Source organism: Giraffa tippelskirchi, chromosome 6 (assembly GCF_054371585.1).
Source record: "Giraffa tippelskirchi isolate mGirTip1 chromosome 6, T2T-mGirTip1v1.2.pri, whole genome shotgun sequence".
Taxonomy (NCBI): domain Eukaryota; kingdom Metazoa; phylum Chordata; class Mammalia; order Artiodactyla; family Giraffidae; genus Giraffa; species Giraffa tippelskirchi.
The window spans coordinates 96,442,461-96,460,572 of NC_137280.1; the positions used below are offsets into that span (position 1 = coordinate 96,442,461).

The window sequence follows — 18,112 nt, forward strand, 5'->3', positions numbered from 1 at the left end:
AGGTTGGAGCCTCTTGGGCAATGCTAGGAATTCCAGGAATCAGGTTGAGAAGCTCAATGAGGCTGAGAGATAAAGATGGACCTGCAGATGCCCAGCAATCACTGAGGATGGAGGCTGGGCCATGGAACCACTGGGCCTGAAGTTCCCACCTCCCCACTGCCTGTCCCAAGTCCCTCCTGACCCTGATTATCACAGGACACTCAGTGGCATCCGGGGCCTGTCGACAATTGCCCCCAGAAGGCTTTATTGGCCCCCAGGGCCCTGATTCAGTCTCACTGTGGGGGCAACCCCAGTGAGGGGGGATTCTCCTCTGTTCTCAGAAACATCTGTTTCTCCAGAAAATAAAAAGTCCTGGGGGCAGGCTGGGGGAGGTACCAACTCCCTCCCACCACCCAATCTGTCCTGTCTCCTCCAGGTCCTTGGAGGGTCAGGGTCCTTTTAGACAGCTCTGGCCCTCCCCAGCTAGAACTTCTGGTTCTTGCTCAGCCGGTTGTGGCGCCAGATGTTGTGTTTCCGGAGCAGCCGCCAGTACTCCCGGGTCTCCGGGTCCAGCTCCTCCAGCTTCTTGGGGGGGCCCACGTTCATCTGGAACAGCCTGATGGGAAGGGCGGGAGTCGGGGTTACAGAGCAGCCCCCTTCCCCATGGCTCCCCCACCCTACCCCAGACACCTTGGGCACAGCTGCAGCAGTACCGGGTCCCTCGGTAGCCAGCTGACCTCAGGGCGGTCCCTCTGCACCCTGAGCCAGGTCCAGGCTGTGGAACAGGGGGCGCCCCCATCTCAGTGGCCCTGGGATCTGAAGTAGGCACACGCCAAGCCTTCTGCCTCCTGACCATCGTCTGTGCTGCACTGCCCGCCTGTAAGGCCTCCCCACCCCCTCGCTCAACCTTTCTAAACCTTACCCAGCTTGAAGGATGGGTGCATGGTGATGGCTTCCGCATCCTGCCACTGCTCACAGAGCCAAGAGCAAAATTCCCCCTGCAGCCCCCGATAGCCAGGCTCCATCAGGTTCCTGCCGGTCTCCCCCTACCCTCCACCTTGCCCCTTGCTATCCACGTACAAACCAGGTGCAGTTCTGCGCAGGGCCTTTGCACTGGCTGTTCCCACCTGCCTCTGAAGCTCTGGCCATCCACTCAGGTCTTAACTTACCCACCAACTCCCCAGGGAAGCCCTCCTGAAATTTCAGATGGGATCCACCAGGCCCTCCTCACCCAGTCCTGACCCACTCACCACTCGGGGTACTCGGAATCCGGCTTCAGGACCACATCCTGGCCCTCCTTGTAGATGTTGACACCCATGGCGTGCGTGGTGAGCAGGACTGGGTCTGTACACACCTCGGGGTCCTTCAGGGTCTCTCCCACCGCAGCACCTTTGCTGCCTTTGGCCCCCTTAAAAACTGCGGTGGGGGAGAGTCATATCAGCCCAGCTACACCGTCGGGAGGCCACCCTTCCCTTTCTGCCCCAGCTGTACCCTGTGTGCTGTTCTCAAAATGATTTTAACTGGGACACGGGCACTGCATTAAATTACATTGATATTCACAGGCATTACATTAAATGACACTGCTATTCACAGTAACTAACTTCATTCAATTCCATTTTCATTCCTTCTCTCACGAAGAAAATCTCCGCCGGCTGCCGTGTGTCTTTAAAACCTCACGTTTCGTTTGCGAAGTCCCTCCTTTCAACAAGGGAGATCAGTCAAGGCTGCATCCAGAAAAATTTAAATCTTGCTTTGGCTTTAATACTTTGATGCCCATATGGTCCGAATTTCTGGTAGTAATTTGCCAAAAAGGTGACTCTCTCGGATGCAGAAACGTGCTAGGGACGCAAAATTCAAGTTCTCCTCCTAACCACTCCGCATCCACCCGCAAACACACGCACACAACACACGCACAGAGCCCAACCGCACCCTAGTTACCTCACACTGCGCCTGCGCAAACAGCCCAGCTTACCTGCCTCTACGCTTGCGCGCTCATACTAGGACGCGCCTCCCGACTAGCGCTTGCGCACTACGAACTCCCCATGTCCCTACCGTTCCCATTTTGGTCTCTCTTAAGCCAGCTCACCCGGTCTCTTGGCATAATCGCGTACATGTAGTCTTACAGAAGCCGCGAGTTCCGAAAGCTCCCAGGCCCGCCAGCCAGCCCAGCTCCGGGTAGCACTGAAGAGGCGTCTAGCCGCCATGACGTATTCTGGCAACGTGCACGTGCACGTTTCCGAAAGACGTCAGCGGCCGAGGGGTTGGGAGTTGTAGGCCCCTAGAGATTTATGGGAAATGTAGTATTCCAGCGGTAGGCATATCTTTATTGTGATTTCTTTAAACTTTTATAGCTATCCCTAGTTATGGGAAGAAGCGACTTTCAAGGGATGTTTCATTGACCTCTTGCCCTTCAGTTATATCACTTACTTTAAGTATCACACTTTTATACTTTCCTAATTGTATTCAACAAGCAACTGTGTGTGCTCAATCGGGCCCAACTCTGCGATCCCAGGGACTGTAGTCCACCAGGCTCCTCTGTCTGGGAGGGGGAAAAAATGGGATTTTTCCAAGCACGAATACTGGAGTATTTCCTTCTCTAGGGCACCTTCCTGAACCCAGGAAGGGTCTCTTGCATCTCTTTCATTGGCAAGCGGATTCTCTACTACTAGCACCACCTGGGAAGCCTTGGATAGAGGATTATGTATCCTTTAAATTTATGGCAGGTCTGTTTCAAGTCCCTCGCTCCCAATTTTGTGGACCACAGATTACATATGGCATTTAAAAACGAAAATAAAGGCTCGGGGGTCAAGGAGGAGAAAACTTGTTAGCATTACATTAAAAAGTCCTACCACCCTAAAAGTTATACCCATGTAGCCAGTGGCCCTCAAACTTTCGAAAGTCATCACATGCAACAGGTGATAAATAAGGGTTTGGTTATCCTAAGCCAATTAATTTTCCACAAAGCAGGTCCACACAAGAGAAAAAGAAGTACGTTTAAATCAACTTTTCAAAGTGGACTATTTCTCCAGGTTCTGACACTGGGTTCTTCTCAGTAGCTAAATTACTGAAAAACCTAGAAGTAACAAAAGCTAACACTTATTAGACTCGATATTTCCCAGCCCTAATGTTAAATCTGCAACCAGCTCGATTTCGTTTAATTAGGAGGTAGGTGTGGGTTTCCCTGGTGGCTCAGCGGTAAAGAACTGGCCTGCCAACCCAAGAGACGCGGGTTCGTCAGGAAGATACCTAGAGAGGGAAATGGCAACCCATTCCAGTATTTTCGCCTGGGAAATCCCATGGACAGAGGAACCTGGCCAGCTACAGTCTATAGGGTCGCAGTCAAACACAACTCAGCAATTGAGCACGCATGCATTATTATTTCCAGTTCACAACTGAGTAAGCCGGAAGCTCAGCGAAATAAAGTTAAGCATAACCGAGCCATTCCGCCAAGCCGAAAGCCTGTGTACAATATGTTCCCCGTGCCGCTTTTGGCACCCCTGCAGTCGGAAAGTCCATCATCTCTCATGCGCCTTTAGTATTTTTCCAGTCCCATTTCTTCCCATCTACTATCCCTTAGAATAATGACCAAAGAGGTAGCAGTCAAGCAGTGATTTTTAACCGCACTTTGCAGTTGGGGAAATAGGTTCAGAAGCCTGTCAGAGCTTTAACGCCGAGTAAATGAAGGCTTGGGATTCGAACTCGTGGTCCACATATCTGGCGCCCCTGCGCCGGCGATGCTGTCTGAGAGAACTACATTTCCCAGCAAGCCCAGCAGGCATGCGCATGCCCAATGATCCAGGAACGCTCCGGGGATCTGGCAGGCAGGCGGCAGCGGAATTGGCAGAAATTGGCAGGCGGCGGTCACTGGTAACACCGTACCAGCTCAGGTGCTGGGTCTCGGCGGCCCCGCGGGTTGAGACCACCTCGGTTTGGTAAGTGAGTGTCCCGGAGGGGCATAGAGAGGTCTGGAGCCAGCATCTGAGGTCACGGGTCTGAAGTCTTGAGTCTGGGGTCTGCGAGAGGACTAGGGTCTTAACTCTCAGCTCTAGGCTCGAGTTTGTGTCTTCAGGCTGGGTCTGAGGTCCAGGTCTGAGTCTGGGGTTGATCTTGAATGTGGCATTGGAGGTTTTGAGGTGAGTCTGCTTTCTGGCATCTTGGAACTCTAATATTTAGCCTGAAGTTCTGGATCTGAAATCTCGGACTGAGGTCTTGAGTCCCTGGGTATCGGAGACCTACACATGTCGGATCTGTGTAGTCAGAGTGTGTCTCCAGCCTGGGTCCCACATCCCGGGGAAGAAACACTTGGAAGAATCAGGGCTGGGGTGTACAGGGTCCACGGGTGGGAGGGGGAGGTCTGAGGAGACGGGCACAAGTGAATCCCCTGGGGTTTGGAGCCCAGGAAGCTACTGCTTTACAACTGCTGATTCTACACCTCGATTTCCTCCCCTGTAAAATTAGGATCGTGGTAGAATCTTCCTTGCGGGGTATGGTGGGGATTAAATTATGTGTTCTCTATGAACATTTACCAGGCTAAATCCTAGTACCAAGTTGGCAGCTGGAAAATCTCGTCTAATTTTTTTTTTTTTTTGCTTGTGCTGTGGGTCTTCATTACTGCATGGGCTTTTCTCTAGTTGTGGAGAGTAGGGGCTGCTCTGGAGCTGAGGTGCATGGGCTTCTCATTGTGGTGGCTTGGGCTCTACAGCACAGGGGCTCCAGTAGTTGCAGCTCCCGGGCTCTAGGGCACCAACTCAATAGTTGTCGTCCACCGGGCCCAATTACTCCATGGCATGTGGGATCTTCCTGTATCAGGGGTCGAAACCCATGTCTCCTGCATTGACAGGCTGATTCTTTACCTCTGAGCCACCAGGGAAGCCCAGAAAATCTCATTTTTGATTCTCCCTTTCAGATGCTGGCTTGAGCCCAGGGTCCAGGCATGGAATTCCTGGCAGCCTCCCAACCCCCTCCAGGACCTCCAGCCATGGACTTGGAAGAGCCCAGGGACACACTTTTGCCCTCTCAGGACCTCACTGGTGACTGCCAGTGGGACCCCACACCAGGAGGCTCTGGCAGCCTGAGTCAGATGGAACTTGATGGGCTAAATATTCAGGACCTGGTGCAACAGTTTGAAGCTCTGCCAGGTGACCTGGTGGGCCTGTCCCCGGATGGACCCCCGTGCCCCCTGCACATTGCTACCGGCCATGGCCTGGCCCCACAGGACGTGGCTGACGCCCATGGGCTCTTGTCTGCTGAGGCTGATCGAGAAGACTTGCTGAATCTCTTGCAGCAAGATGAGGGCCCTCCTTCCCTGCCGGGTCCCCAGGAACCTCCTCCAGACCCTGCTCCTCGCCTGTTGCAGCCCCCCGAGGACCCAGAGGAGGACACTGGCCCCCAGGAGTGGACAGAGGGAGCCTCCGCCGAGCAGGATGAGGACAGGAGCTCCAACAGCTCCCCGGAACCCTGGCTGGAGACCTCACCTCTGGTCACTCCTGAGGAGCCACCTGCCAGTGTCCAGGTAGAGCCCACCCCGCCCCCCAGGCCTCCACTGTTGGGAGCCAAGCAGGAGGACTCAGGCCTGCCCCTCTTCTGTCTTCTTCCAGAGACCCAAGACCCTGGCTTCCTACCCTGCCCTCCAGGAGGGTGAGTGTCCTGCCCACCCCGGCCCCAGGGGCTCAGGGGTTTCAGAACAGCCCGACCTGAGTTCCCAAAATCTGGCACAAAGTTAGCCTGTGAGGAGTGGCTTCTAGAGAGTCCCTGAGGTTGGTTTTGAGTAGATGCTGTACACCTGGGAGAAGAGAGACAGTCTTGAAAATGTTCTGGAGTGAATAGGGCAGCCTTGGCAAATTGTAGCACTTGATTCTAGAGCAAGAGTTGGCACATTACTGTCCATAGGCCTTCTGCTATGTCTGGTGAGCTAAGATGGCTTCTGCATTTTTAAATGGTTGAAAAAAATTGAAAGTATTTCTTGATGGGTGAAAATGATAGGCAATTCAAGTTTCAGTATCCACAAATAAAGTTTTTTATCAGGACAAACTCAAGCCCATTCATTCAAATATTGTCTGTGGCAGCCTTCATGTTACCACAGGCCAGGTTGAGTAGTTGCATCAGAGACCGTAGAAAAAATAATTACTGTTTGGCCTTTTGCAGAAAAGTTTGCCAGTCCGCCATCAAGGCATGAGAAGTACTGTTCTGGCCACCTGGAATGTTTAAGAATATTCTCCCCCCGTGCTGCCTGAGGCTCTAGGTCAAAGGACAAGTTCTGTAATCATGAGAAAGGGCACTGGTTTGGACTTGTAGTTCCAAAAAGGTGCTAAAGTCATGGAGCTGATTCACCTAGCAAGTTCCAGAACCTGGCATTTTGCCTGTGGTTAAGTGTGACCTGGGCTGCTGAGGGCATTTTGGAATGATGAGCAGAGCTGTCTGGTTCTTCCCTGACTGAGCAGTCTAGAACCATGGAGTGAATAGAATTTATCGCTGGTTTCTAGACCATTAGGAGCTGTGCTAGAACTGGGCAGGGCTGTCCAGTTCTAGAGTCGTCAGAAAGTTCTAGAGCTATACAGCAGGAATACAATTCCAGCCACATATCACTTGAAATTTCTTAGTTATCCACATTAAAAAACCACTCAAAATTAACTTTGTTGTTGTTCAGTCCCTAAGTCACATCCAACTGTTTGCGACCCCATGGACTGCAGCATGCCGGGCTTCCCTGTCCTTCACTATCTCCCAGAGTTCACTCAAACTTATGTCCATTGAGTCGGTGATGCCATCCAACCATCTCATCCTCTGTCACCCCCTTTTCCTGTTGCCCTCAATCTTTCCCAGCATCGGGGTCTTTTCAAATGCGTCGGCTCTTCACATCAGGTGGCCAAAGTATTGGAGCTTCAACTTCAGCATCAGTCCTTCCAATGAATATTCAGGGTTGATTTCCTTTAGGATTGACTGGTTTGATCTCCTTGCTGTCCAAAAGACTCTCAAAAGTCCTCCCGCACCACAGTTCAAAGGCATCAGTTCTTCAGCGCTCAGCCTTTTTTATGGCCCAATTCTTACATCCATATGTGACTACTGGAAAAGATTAACTTTAAAGTTAACCCAACATATTTAAAATATTATTTCAACATACAATTAACATTTTATAATTATTTTATTTTTTTTAATATGAGAGTTTCAAAATCCAGTGTCACATTTTACACTTACAGCATGTCTCAGTCCAAACCAGCTGCATTTCAAGTGCACAGCGCCTACCTGTGCCAGGTAGCTACCATATTGGATGGTGCATCTCTGAAATCCCAGAGCAGAGTTGTCTGTTGTCCTGGAATGCTGAACTCATGAAGGACAATAGGACAGAACTGGCTATCCTTTAAGTTCACGGGTGTGTGGTTTCATTGCCTAGGGCCTACATCTGTGTAGGTTTTTTCTCCAAAAAACCCATAGCTATTGGTTAGAATATTCTAGAGTCACTGGCACTCCTGTCTGGCTCTAGGTTACTCAGGGAATTCTAGAGCCGTGCAGGCAAAGCTTTTTGAGGTTCTGGGCTGGGTTGGGGGTTCTAGAACTATGAGCAGAGTTGTTTGTTTCTGGACTGTTCAGATCATTCTTAGAATTTCCAGGTGCGCCTGCAGTTGTGAATCATTGTGGGGATTGTAGAACCATCGGAAGAGCTTCTGGATGCTATCTGTTTTTAAAATTGTTTATTTATTTGGCTGTACCAGGTCTTAGTTGCAGCATGTGGGATCTTTAGTTTCAGCATGTGGGATCTTTAGTTTCAGCATGTGAGATCTAGTTGCCTGACCAGGGATCAAACCAGGGCCCCCTACATTGGGAGCATGGAGTCTTAGCCACTGGACCACCAGGGAAAGTCCCTCCAATGCTATCTTTATTAAGAAGTTCTGGAATCATAGAGTGGAGAAATCTGATTCTAGGTTTCTAGAATCCCTGGCAGAATTCTGTGGTTCAAGACCTGTCAGGGAGTTCTACATTCATGGATCAGGAGCCTCTGGGGTTCTCAATAGAATGAGAGTTTGAGCTATGTGGACAGTTGCCTCTTTGTATTCTACGCAGTTCTATGGCCATGGAGTTGAGCTGTCTATGGTCCTAGGCTGATTGGACAGAATTCTAGAACAGCGAGCATACCAAATTGTTTCTAGATTGATTGGGATTCCTGAACTATCCAGTGGAGTTGACCATGGTTCTAGAATGTCACGTCTTAGAAATAAGAGTGAGGCTGTCTGGTTCTAGCCTGATTCCTAGAACTCCTGAAACACAGGGTGGAGACATCTGTGGGCACTAGAGCTGTTTTTGGGTCTGGCCATGGTTCTAGACCCACAGCCTGCTCCGGAAACTGCATGCTCTGCCTGGGAGTCCTTGCGCCCTGGGCAGACCAGGCTTTAGATGGATGGAGGGCTCTCCATCTATGAGGGTTGAGCCTCTGGTCCATGGCTCTGGCTGATGGAATGGCTCTGGGACCCCAGAGTGGGTGGACCTGTGTGGCTCCAGGTGCTGAGCCGCAGAGCAGAACTTGGTGTTTCCAGACCATCTAGGACTCTGGGAGGAGCCCATAGGGGTGGATGAGGCTGGCAGGGGATCTAGGGGGCTGACCCACCTCTGCTGTTACCCTCAGTATCCGGCCCCTGTGACCACGAAGACCTCCTAGACGGTGTCATATTTGGGGCCAAGTACCTGGGCTCCACCCAACTGGTGTCCGAGCGGAACCCACCCCCCAGCACGCGCATGGCGCAGGCCCAGGAGGCTATGGACCGTGTCAAGGTGAAGCCCTGGGCTGGCGGGCGGATGGGCGGGCAGGCAGGTTCCTCCAAGACCCCCGGAGCCTGGTGGGTCAGAGTCTGGGTCTTTGGGGGTCTCCACACCCCACCCTGTTCCCCACAGGCCCCTGATGGGGAGACTCAGCCCATGACAGAGGTGGACCTGTTCGTCTCCACCAAGAGGGTCAAGGTCCTGATGACCAACTCCCAGGTACCGGGTCGGGCCTGGTCTCTGGGATCTGAGGGGCTCCACCAAGGGTGGGGCTGAGCAAGGCTCCTGTAGCCCACCCAGCTCAGTCTTCCCACTCCCACCAGGAGGCCATGATGGACCACGCCCTGCAGACCATCTCGTACATCGCTGACATCGGCAGCACGCTGGTTCTCATGGCCCGGCGGCGGCTGGCCCAGAGGCCAGCAGCCCAGCCCCACAGCCGCCGCCTCTATAAGATGATCTGCCATGTTTTCCAGTCAGAGGATGTGAGCAGCGGGCTCTGGGTGTCCTAGGGTGAAGGGGCACTGCTTGGGCACCTGCCCTCCATCAGAGCCCCACCCAGCTACCCTGTCACCCTTGCATTCTTCCATCCCCACCCTGCTCTGAGCCCCAAGCCATATATCCCCGGCCTTCCTGTAAGATACTGAGACTGGCAGCCGCCTCCACAAGCCCTCCCCGCCTCAAGCCTGCCTCCCTTCCCCTCCCCTAGATTCTCAGGCAGAGGCTTGAGGGGCAGTCCCACTTGGGGGTACAAAGGCTAGCTCTGGGAATATCAGTGTATTGGTGGGGGACCTGAAGGAGGTAGGCAGGACGCCCAGAGAGGTGTCGCCCACCCCACAGGCCCAGCTCATCGCTCAGGCCATTGGCCAGGCCTTTGCCGTGGCCTACAGTCAGTTCCTGCGGGAAAGCGGGATCGACCCCAGCCAGGTGGGCACCCAGCAGAGCCAGGGGGCCATGGGCCCCGGCCACCTCCACAACGGGGACCTTGACCACTTCTCCAACAGCGAAAACTGCAGGGAGGTGAGCAACCAGGGCCCCCCACCCCAGCCCACTGAGTGGACCTGAAGAACTCTCCCACCCCATTCCTCCCACCTCTTCTAAGCTTCCCTCAAGTGCCACCCGTGGCCCTGCAGGTGTTCATCGAGAAACGCCGGGGTGAGGGTCTAGGTGTGGCCCTGGTGGAGTCGGGCTGGGGCTCCCTGCTGCCCACCGCCGTCATTGCCAACCTGCTGCATGGGGGCCCTGCTGAGCGCTCGGGGGCCCTCAGCATCGGTGACCGCATCACTGCCATCAATGGGACCAGCCTGGTGGGGCTGCCCCTGGCCGCCTGTCAGGCCGCCGTCCGGGTGAGTGCTCCAGGGTGTAGGGCCTGCGAGGCCCACTCTGCCCCCCGACGTGGCTCCCAGGCACTTAGGGAAACCAAGGCTCAGAGAGAAGCCCAGGGACACCCTGCTGGTACCAGAGCAGGATGGAATGCAGACAGCCTTGACTCTATGCCACAAGGCAGCAAGGGTGTTCTTGAGTCTCTACCCTTGTTGCCCAGACAGGGCAAACTAGGCCCAGAGATGGGGAGGGACCTGGCCAGGCCAGAAGGGCAGGACTGACATGGTCCATACCGTGTTACTGTCTGTAACCCTGTCCTGTGGGCACTGCTAGAACCTCACTTTTGACCATAACTGAAGCCCAGGGAGATGAGAGGTGACACAGCTCTGACTGCTAGGTTGCCCAGCTCTGGTCTGGGTTCTTAACCACTTCTCAAGAGGTCTTGTAGAATCTACAGCTTCCATTTTATGAGTGGATAAACTGAGGCCCAGGAGGCTGCAGTTTGACTAGAAGTCTGGCAGCCCACCCACGCCCCCTCCATGGAGGCCCAGCCAGGCCAACAGCCCCCATCCTGCACAGGAAGTGAAGTCGCAGACGCTGGTGACCCTCAGCATCGTCCACTGCCCTCCGGTCACCACGGCCATCATCCGCCGGCCTCATGTCCATGAGCAGCTGGGCTTTTGCGTGGAGGATGGCATCGTGAGCTCCCAGCCCAGGGACCGGGGAAGAGGGTGGGACGGCCCCAATCCCGGCCCCCTGAGCAGCATGGCCCTTCCTCTCCCCCCAGATCTGTAGCCTCCTTCGGGGTGGCATCGCTGAGCGTGGGGGCGTCCGCGTGGGACACCGCATCATTGAGATCAATGGGCACAGTGTGGTGGCCACACCCCACGCTCGCATCATCGAGCTGCTCACAGAAGCCCACATTGAGGTGGGCGGGGCAGGTGGTGGGTGGGGTCTTGTGGGAGGAGCCAGTTGTGGGCGTGGTCTAGTGGGAGGAGCCCAACCCCAGCCGTGGCCTCCTCTCCACCCCCAGGTCCGCATCAAGACGATGCCTGCCGCCACCTACCGCCTGCTCACAGGCCAAGAGCAGCCGGTGTACCTGTGATCGACCACCTTCACCCCCACCACTGTGCCTTAGCCCCTGCCGGTCCTGGAACTCCGTCCGCGGAATCTCCTCAGCTGGCCAAGGTCCCAAAGGTTTTTTGGCTCTATGTTATTTTCTGATGTAAAAAATTAAAAGCCTATCGAATGGGCAAAATCTCAGATCTAGGTCTGTGAGGTCGATAGAGGAAAGACAACACTGACTGTGGCACCTTGTCCCAGGAAGTCACTAGAAGCCAGTGCTGTGAAAATACTCTATTAAATACCAGGTGGAGGGAGGCAGGTTTCTAGGTTCTGTATGGGAGACTGACTCTCAGCTCCAGGGAGGAAATAGGAGGACAGGCCAGCTGGCCACCTGGAAGGGGGTCACAGGTCAGTGGCTGGTCCCCAGTCGTAGCCGTCTTCATCAGAGGACTCCACATCTCTGGCTCGTGTAAACTTTTTCCTCAGAGCTTCCCTCTCATATGTCCTGGAGGTCAGAAAATAGAAGAGGCTGTGTGTGGGGAGGGTGTGGACTTACCTACTGTTAACTGAGTTGACTCTGGGCTAGGCATAGTGGGTGTAGTCAGAGACGAGCAAGACTCTCAAACTCCTACACATCCTTCAAAGCCCCAGCCCCAATGTCCCCTCCTTCAGGAAGCCTTCTCATCCTCCCAGGAAGAGGATTTCTACTCTCATGGCCCTGACTGCATGGGGCTTGGAGTGGCTCTCTCTGGCTCTATCTCACCCACAAGGCTCTAATACCGCAAAGGCACAGCTTGATTCTAAGCACCCCAGAATCCCAGGGTAGGGGGTTGAACAGCCCCAGTGTGGAGTACAGGGACTCTTACCGCATGCTATCTTGTCGCCGTTGACCCTGTGGGTGGCAGCTATCCATCTTGGAGAGGGAGAAAGGAAGTTAACATTTACCCCCACCAAGGAAAGAGAAATAGGGATGAGTAACCACCCCCATCCTACCTCTCTCCCTTTGCCCAGGCAGTTCTACCCACAAATTTTCTCCTCATCCCCACAGAAGTCTTGAAATCATCCCCAATTTTAAGTGAGAAAATGGATTTGGACAGGGCAAGACCTTGGCTGAAATCTCCCAGCCTGTCAACAAAGGGAGAGTTGGATTTCCCATCTGTGACATTCCTCAGAGTCGTGTTGTCAGGAATGCATAAATGAGTTCATGTATGTCAACTGCTTAGAGTAGAGCTGCCTCATAAACAGGATGCCATAGACAGTTAAACAGGTTGGGCACTGCACAACCCCACAGCACCATTCTACCAGCAACATCATAGATTTGTACGTTTTTACATTTCCCTAGAGAGGGTCTGGAGAACTTCTTGAATTCACAGAAAAGCACCTAGGGGGCTGAGGCAGCCCCACAGAGAATAAGTGCTGAGTCAATATTTGTTATTGTTAAATACCTGACTACGATGGGGAGGGACTTGGACTAAGTGTATTCAGTTTAAACAACAAGCTTGTGGGAATTCCCTGGTGGTCCAGTGGTTAGGACTCTGAGCTTCACACTGCAGGGGGCCTGGCTTCAATCCTTGGTCCAGGAACTAAGATCCCTCAAGCCTCGTGGCCAAAAAATACAAAACAAAGCAGCAGCAACAACCAAATAAACAATGAGCTTGTGATGTCAAGACTTTACCATCAATCTCTGAATCTAAGATAAGGAAACTCATGCAGAGGTTAAACATTTGTTCTAAGTGACTCTGGTTTAAACACCCTAGAAGCAGGTCCCAGATACTGATGTGATCAGGGAAGTTTCTGTTCCTTCACATCCAGGGAGATGAGGTGCAGGGGGGTGGGTAACAGGCTCCCTATGCATCTCAGCCCCATCCCCAAACCCTTGCTGGTGCCACCCCCATGCTCTCTTCACCTGGGCTCCCCGGGTACTGGAGGGTCTCCCATGATCCTGCGGGATCCGGGGTTCATCCCCCAGCACGGGCTCTGAGGATCGGGCCAGGGCTGGCATCCGGGGCCCCTCATCCACGTCTGTGTGGGGCCCACCCTCGCCATCCGTGTAGCCTTCGCCATCAGTGTAGACGCTGCCCTCGCCATCTGTCTCGTAGTCGCTGTTGACCCGGCTGTCACAGCTCAGGTCCGCGGAGCTGTCCGCCAGGCCGTGGTAGGGGAGGTCCAGGTTGTCTTCTGAGGAGCTGTCCAGCTGCGGGTGCACATGGCTGGGCTGAGCTAAGACCCTTCCCCTCCCCACTCCCGCCTCCAGCCCCAAAATTCCTTGATCTGAGACCAAACCCCAGACCCGTGACACCACCCTTCAAATTCCAGTCCTCAACCTCAAGTTGAGGCTTAACTCTTGACCCCAAAGTGAGTTCTCTCCCCATTGACCTTATTTGAGACAGAATCTCCAAATCTGAACTGAGCCCCAAGCCTTGACTCCAGCCCCCAGAGAAGACCCCAATTCCCAAACCCAACCCCCCAGTCCCATCTCACGCCAGGAACCAGGTCCAGAGACCCTAGCCTCAGGGTCAAATCTTGGCCACATCCCCCAGTTCCTAACTCCAGGTGGGTTCCACCCCCTGGCCCAGGTACCTGGTCCTCAGCCGTCCAGATGGGCCGCGTCTGTTGCTCCTGGATGATGGCCTTGAGCTCTTGGTACCAGGAGTCACTGGTACCTTGCAGGGGGATGGTGGCTACAGGGGGAGGGCATCAGCATGGCTGGGAGACTCAGGCCAGGGCCCACCACCCACCCCAGACCCTTGGCTCCCACCCCACCTGTGAAGAGGTGGTCGCTGTACTTCCTCAGCTTCTGGGCTTGGGCGTAGAGGCGGCGGGAGCTGCGGCGGGAGGCGGGGGCCAGCCACTGGCGCAGGGCTTTGAGGGCTGTGCGGCTCTCAGGAATACAGAAGACCACGATAGGGTAGTACTGCACGTAGTTGAGGCGCTCAATGGCTGAGGGTGTCACGTCCAGGAGCGCGTGCTTGTCCTGGGCCGGGCCAGTGTCGGGGGCAGTGGTGTGGGGCCAGGAGACAGAGAGAGAGAGATGGAGAGACAGTGGAGAGAAAAACCACATCCAGAGACAGAGCATTGGAGACAGGTGAAGAATCAAACAGATGGAGATGAGTCTGAGGTCAGAGTGGACCCCAAGCCACTCACATCTGCAGGCCAGCATGTTGGGGTGGGGTTTGGTGTTGGCCTGGGTCACACTGTCTTGAGCACAGAGCCCCCAGTTTGATTCTTGCCTTTTCCCAGGGCTTGCCGCTGCATGACACAGGGCAGGCTCTGTCCCCGTCAAGCCCTCCACATAAAAAAGCCTCCAAAATGGGGCTCCGTGGAAAATCACATCTGTGGGGCATGTGGCCAGAACAGGTTGGAGGCCTGGGCCTCAGTTTCCCCATCCATGAAATGGGACCCACAGCAGAGCCTTGCTTACTTTCTCCGCAATCACCCGCACGGTGTCCAGTCTGATGATCTTGGAGGGGCTCTCAGTCCTTGACACACTCTCTGTGGAGGGGAGAGGCAACTGGCAGCTTCAGGAGGGCAGTCACTGGCCCTTCAAATTCATGTCTACCTGCCCCTCCTTTTCTCAAGAACCCACCATGGCTCCCCATGGCCCTTGAGGGAAATCCTAACACCAGCAACAGTAGCTCCCGTTGGCCTCATGCCTGACACCACACTGGGTCCCCTCTTGAACATGACCCTCACCACCTCCTCCTGAACAGGAGTGGCTGTTACTAGCCCATCTGGCAGATGGGAAAACTGAACCTCAGGGATATAAGGTCACCAGCTTGGAGTCACTGAGCCAAATGGCATGAGGAGCTGGGTGCAGGGTCTGAGCTCTAGACACTCACTCGCCAAGGCTCAGTCCCAACTCTAGGCCTTCGCTTGGGCTGTGACCCAAAAGAAGCTACTCTCCCACCCCCATGTGTCTTCTACGACCCTAGATGGAGCACTGCTTCCTCCAGGAAGCCCTCCTAGATATCCTGGCAGCTGAGGGAGAAGGCATGTCCTGCCCTGGGGTGCCTAGAAAGAAGGGGAACACAACCTTGCCTTTTTCTCTTGGTTGTGGTAACCTGTGTAACATAAAATGTACCATCTTAACTGTTGTTAAGTCCACAGCTCAGTGGCATTAAATACATTCACAGTATCATGCAACCATCCCCACCATCATCTCCAGTACTTTCTCATTTTCCCAAACTGAAACTCTGTCCTCATGAAACACTGACTCCCCATCCCCTCCCCCAGCTCCTGCCCCACCATCTACTTCCTGTCTCTGTGGATCTGACTCCTCTAGGACCTCCTGTGAGTGAAATCAGATAGTACTTTTCCTTTTTGTGTCTGGCTTTTCTCACTGAGCATCAAGTACTCAAGGTCCATCCATGTTGTAGCAGGTGTCTGAACCTCCTTCCTTTTTTTTTAAGGCTGAGTGATATTCCATGGATAGATGGAGCACATTTTATTTATTCATCACCTGTTGATGGATACTTGGGCTGTGTCCACCTTCCGGGTGGTGTGAATCATGCCGAAACTTCATGTACAAGTATCTGTTCAAGTCATAGCTTTCAGTTCTTTTCACATATCACCAAAAAAAATTATTTTAACATCTTTTCAACCATTTTAAATTTATAAATACCATTCTCCATTAGCAGGCTGAATAAAAACAACCAGATTTAGCCCAGGAGCTATAATTTGCTGATTCTCTACCCTATCCTAATTGTTTCTATAGTTGTTCACTTTTGGTCTCTTCCAGAAATTCTGTGTATTTGTTCAACAGTGTGTCTAGAGCTCAATAAATAAATGTCTTGAACTAATGAATGGACAGTTGGCAACTGTCCAATTGGCTCCATTGTCAATGACTGCCTGGTGAACGTGTTAAGAAGGATTCTGAGGCTCTCTGGGCAAAGAGTGCCAAGATGATTGAGGCTGCATCATTAGAAGCTCCCTTACCACGCTGCCTCAACTCCAGAGGCTGAGAAAGGGTTTCTTTTTTTAAAATTTTTGCCGCACCCCGTGGCATCTTGGTACCAGGGATCAAACCCACACCTCCTGCATTGAAAGGTGGAGTCTTAACCACTGAACCACCAGGGAAGTTCCTAGGAAAGGGCTATGAAACGATTCACCAGTGAGGTTGCTAAAGGACCCCGTTTCTCACCTGCAATTTCAAACTTGTCAGGCATCTCAGCTGTCAACTTCTGCATAGCAATGTCGGCCACGGGTCCCAGTATCACCACCGGGCGCTTGAAACTCGCTGGAGGGCAGAGAATCGATGACAAGAATCAGGATCCCATGTGGGGCAAGGACTGCTAGCCTCTTGCACAACTGCTTCTTCACTTTCTCCACAGTAGATCTAGTGAGGCCCATGGCTGCCCAGCTAAAGACTACAACTCCCAGCCTCCCTTGCAGCTAAAGGTGGCCATGTGACTGGGTCCTGGCCAATGGGATGCAAGCAGAATAATTAGTGCAGTCTGGGTTGTATCCTTCATGGAAAGGTAGGAGCCCTCTTTGACTTCTTACACTAGGACTGTTATTTGAAAGAAAAGGAAACTTATTGTTTATACAGCTGCCCCTTGAGGTCTGTTAGAGCAGCTGAATCCAGCTAACTCAGTGGTTGGTAACTGCCATTACAACCCTCAGGCCACATCTGGTCCACAGCCTATTTTTGTAAATAAAGTTTTATTGGCACAGAGTCACATCCGGTTATGTCCCATTTCTCCTGTTTGTGTGTATGAGCCACTCAGTTGTGTCCAACTCTTTGCAACCCCATGGACTTGTAGCCCACCAGGCTCCTCTGTCCATGAAATTCTCCAGGCAAGAATACTGGAGTGGGTTGCCATTCCCTTCTCCAGTGAAATCTTCCCAACTCAGGGATCTCCTTTATTGTAGACAGATTATTTATCATCTGAGCCACCTTCTCATTCTGGGTCACCTGCTATTCCCATCCTCCCACTGTTCTAAAAGCCTCTGCACCTGGTTTTAATCCTCTGCCCTGAGGCTGTATGTAAGAGCTTAATCTTTTCCTTTCCAGAATCTGGATAAGGTGTATTTTTACATCTGGTTCTCAGGTAGGGAAAGAATCTCCTGGTTTTGTGCATATGTATTTTTGTCTTGGGCTTCCCTGGTGGCTCAGTGGTAAAGAATCTGTCTACAATGTGGGAGCCGCAGGAAACATGGATTCAATCCCTGGGTTGGGAAGATCCCCTGGAAGAGAGTATGGCAACACACTCCAATATTCTTGCCTAGAGAATCCCATGGACAGAGGAGCCTGGTGGGCTACAGTGCATGGGGTTACGAAGAGTCGGACACGACTAAAGCGACTTAGCATGGCATGGCACAGCATTTTGGTCCTAAGGTAACCAAAAGTGGGTATTTGGGGTAGAAGGAGGGAGGTAAGGATTGTGGCTTTTGAACACTCTTATTTGAGGCCCTTCCCCTCCTCCCACCCTGGCCCACCTTCTCTCAGCACCACGCGCTCATACGGTGGGTAGTGACCCTGTTTGGTCAGAGCTGACAGATCCTCGCGGCTCCTATGGGTGGTCTTCTTGGCTCCCCGACGAAGACCCCGCAGCCGCCAGAACTCGGCCCGTGAGTTGGAGCCCGCTGAGGCTCCAGGCATGACCCCCACAGCCCGCTGGGCAGCCTCCAGACTGGCCAGCTGCTCAGCCCTGGAGAGAAGGGAAGAGATAAGTGAGCACCAGGGTCCAGCTTGACAGCCCCAAAGATGTCTATGGGTTGAACAGGGGGCCTGTGGACTTGTCACCTCAGTGGGCAGAGGAGACTTTGCAGGAGGGATTAAGTTAAGGCCGCTGAAATGGGGACGACCCTGGCTCCCCGGGGGAACCCAGTGTCATCATAGAGTCCTTATAAAAGGGGGTGGGAGGTACTTCCCTGGTGGTCCAGTTGTTAAGAATCCACCTGCCAATGCAGGGGACACGGGTTCAATCCCTGGTCTGGGAAGATCCTAATACCTCACAGGAACTAAGCCCCTGCACCACAACTACAGAAGCCTATG

At 53.2% G+C, this 18,112-nt stretch overlaps 3 protein-coding genes across 7 annotated transcripts in view; 1 reads left to right on the forward strand and 2 right to left on the reverse strand.

Moving 5' to 3' along the window:
- Window positions 1-204: 204 nt before the first annotated feature.
- On the reverse strand, window positions 205-2,203 carry MRPL54 (mitochondrial ribosomal protein L54). The gene is made up of 3 exons (XM_081499772.1): window positions 2,066-2,203; window positions 1,230-1,395; window positions 205-595 (listed from the first exon to the last, which is right to left on the reverse strand). The coding sequence occupies exons 1-3, from the start codon at window positions 2,181-2,183 to the stop codon at window positions 463-465; spliced, it is 417 nt and encodes a 138-aa protein (XP_081355898.1). The 5' UTR covers window positions 2,184-2,203; the 3' UTR covers window positions 205-462.
- Window positions 2,204-3,793: 1,590 nt separating this feature from the next.
- Window positions 3,794-16,793, forward strand: APBA3 (amyloid beta precursor protein binding family A member 3). 2 transcript variants are annotated; one of them, XR_014056581.1, is made up of 12 exons: window positions 3,794-3,911; window positions 4,886-5,491; window positions 5,577-5,616; window positions 8,594-8,739; window positions 8,860-8,946; window positions 9,051-9,212; window positions 9,568-9,747; window positions 9,861-10,073; window positions 10,630-10,749; window positions 10,838-10,978; window positions 11,084-11,238; window positions 16,277-16,793. XR_014056581.1 is itself a non-coding variant. In XM_081499805.1 (11 exons), exons 2-11 carry the CDS (start codon window positions 4,913-4,915, stop codon window positions 11,153-11,155), a joined length of 1,740 nt encoding a protein of 579 aa, XP_081355931.1. In that variant the 5' UTR covers window positions 3,794-3,911; window positions 4,886-4,912; the 3' UTR covers window positions 11,156-11,313. The 2 variants fall into 2 exon arrangements, 1 of the variants encoding a protein (XP_081355931.1); XM_081499805.1 differs by lacking the exon at window positions 16,277-16,793 and having other exon boundaries at window positions 11,084-11,313.
- The window catches only part of TJP3 (tight junction protein 3), a 32,969-nt gene continuing 26,248 nt past the window's right edge, over window positions 11,392-18,112 (reverse strand). For all 4 annotated transcript variants that reach the window (XM_081499778.1, XM_081499780.1, XM_081499781.1 and 1 more), the window contains exons 14-21: window positions 17,554-17,765; window positions 16,256-16,351; window positions 14,537-14,607; window positions 13,879-14,089; window positions 13,696-13,796; window positions 13,022-13,309; window positions 11,982-12,028; window positions 11,392-11,620 (exon numbers count right to left, since the gene is read on the reverse strand). In XM_081499778.1, the coding sequence (XP_081355904.1) occupies window positions 11,518-11,620; window positions 11,982-12,028; window positions 13,022-13,309; window positions 13,696-13,796; window positions 13,879-14,089; window positions 14,537-14,607; window positions 16,256-16,351; window positions 17,554-17,765 (1,129 nt within the window). In that variant the 3' untranslated portion in view covers window positions 11,392-11,517. The remainder of the gene's footprint in view (window positions 11,621-11,981; window positions 12,029-13,021; window positions 13,310-13,695; window positions 13,797-13,878; window positions 14,090-14,536; window positions 14,608-16,255; window positions 16,352-17,553; window positions 17,766-18,112) is intronic.

Coding starts and splice junctions, on each gene's coding strand:
- MRPL54 (XM_081499772.1), bottom strand. CDS start 2,183: ATGGCGGCTAGACGCCTCTTCAGTGCTACCCGGAGCTGGGCTGGCTGG. Junction 1,396..2,065: donor CGATTATGCCAAGAGACCGG/GTGAGCTGGCTT, acceptor CCCCCACCGCAG/TTTTTAAGGGGGCCAAAGGC. Junction 596..1,229: donor GATTCCGAGTACCCCGAGTG/GTGAGTGGGTCA, acceptor CCTTCCCATCAG/GCTGTTCCAGATGAACGTGG.
- APBA3 (XM_081499805.1), top strand. CDS start 4,913: ATGGAATTCCTGGCAGCCTCCCAACCCCCTCCAGGACCTCCAGCCATG. Junction 5,492..5,576: donor AGCCACCTGCCAGTGTCCAG/GTAGAGCCCACC, acceptor GTCTTCTTCCAG/AGACCCAAGACCCTGGCTTC. Junction 8,947..9,050: donor TCCTGATGACCAACTCCCAG/GTACCGGGTCGG, acceptor CACTCCCACCAG/GAGGCCATGATGGACCACGC.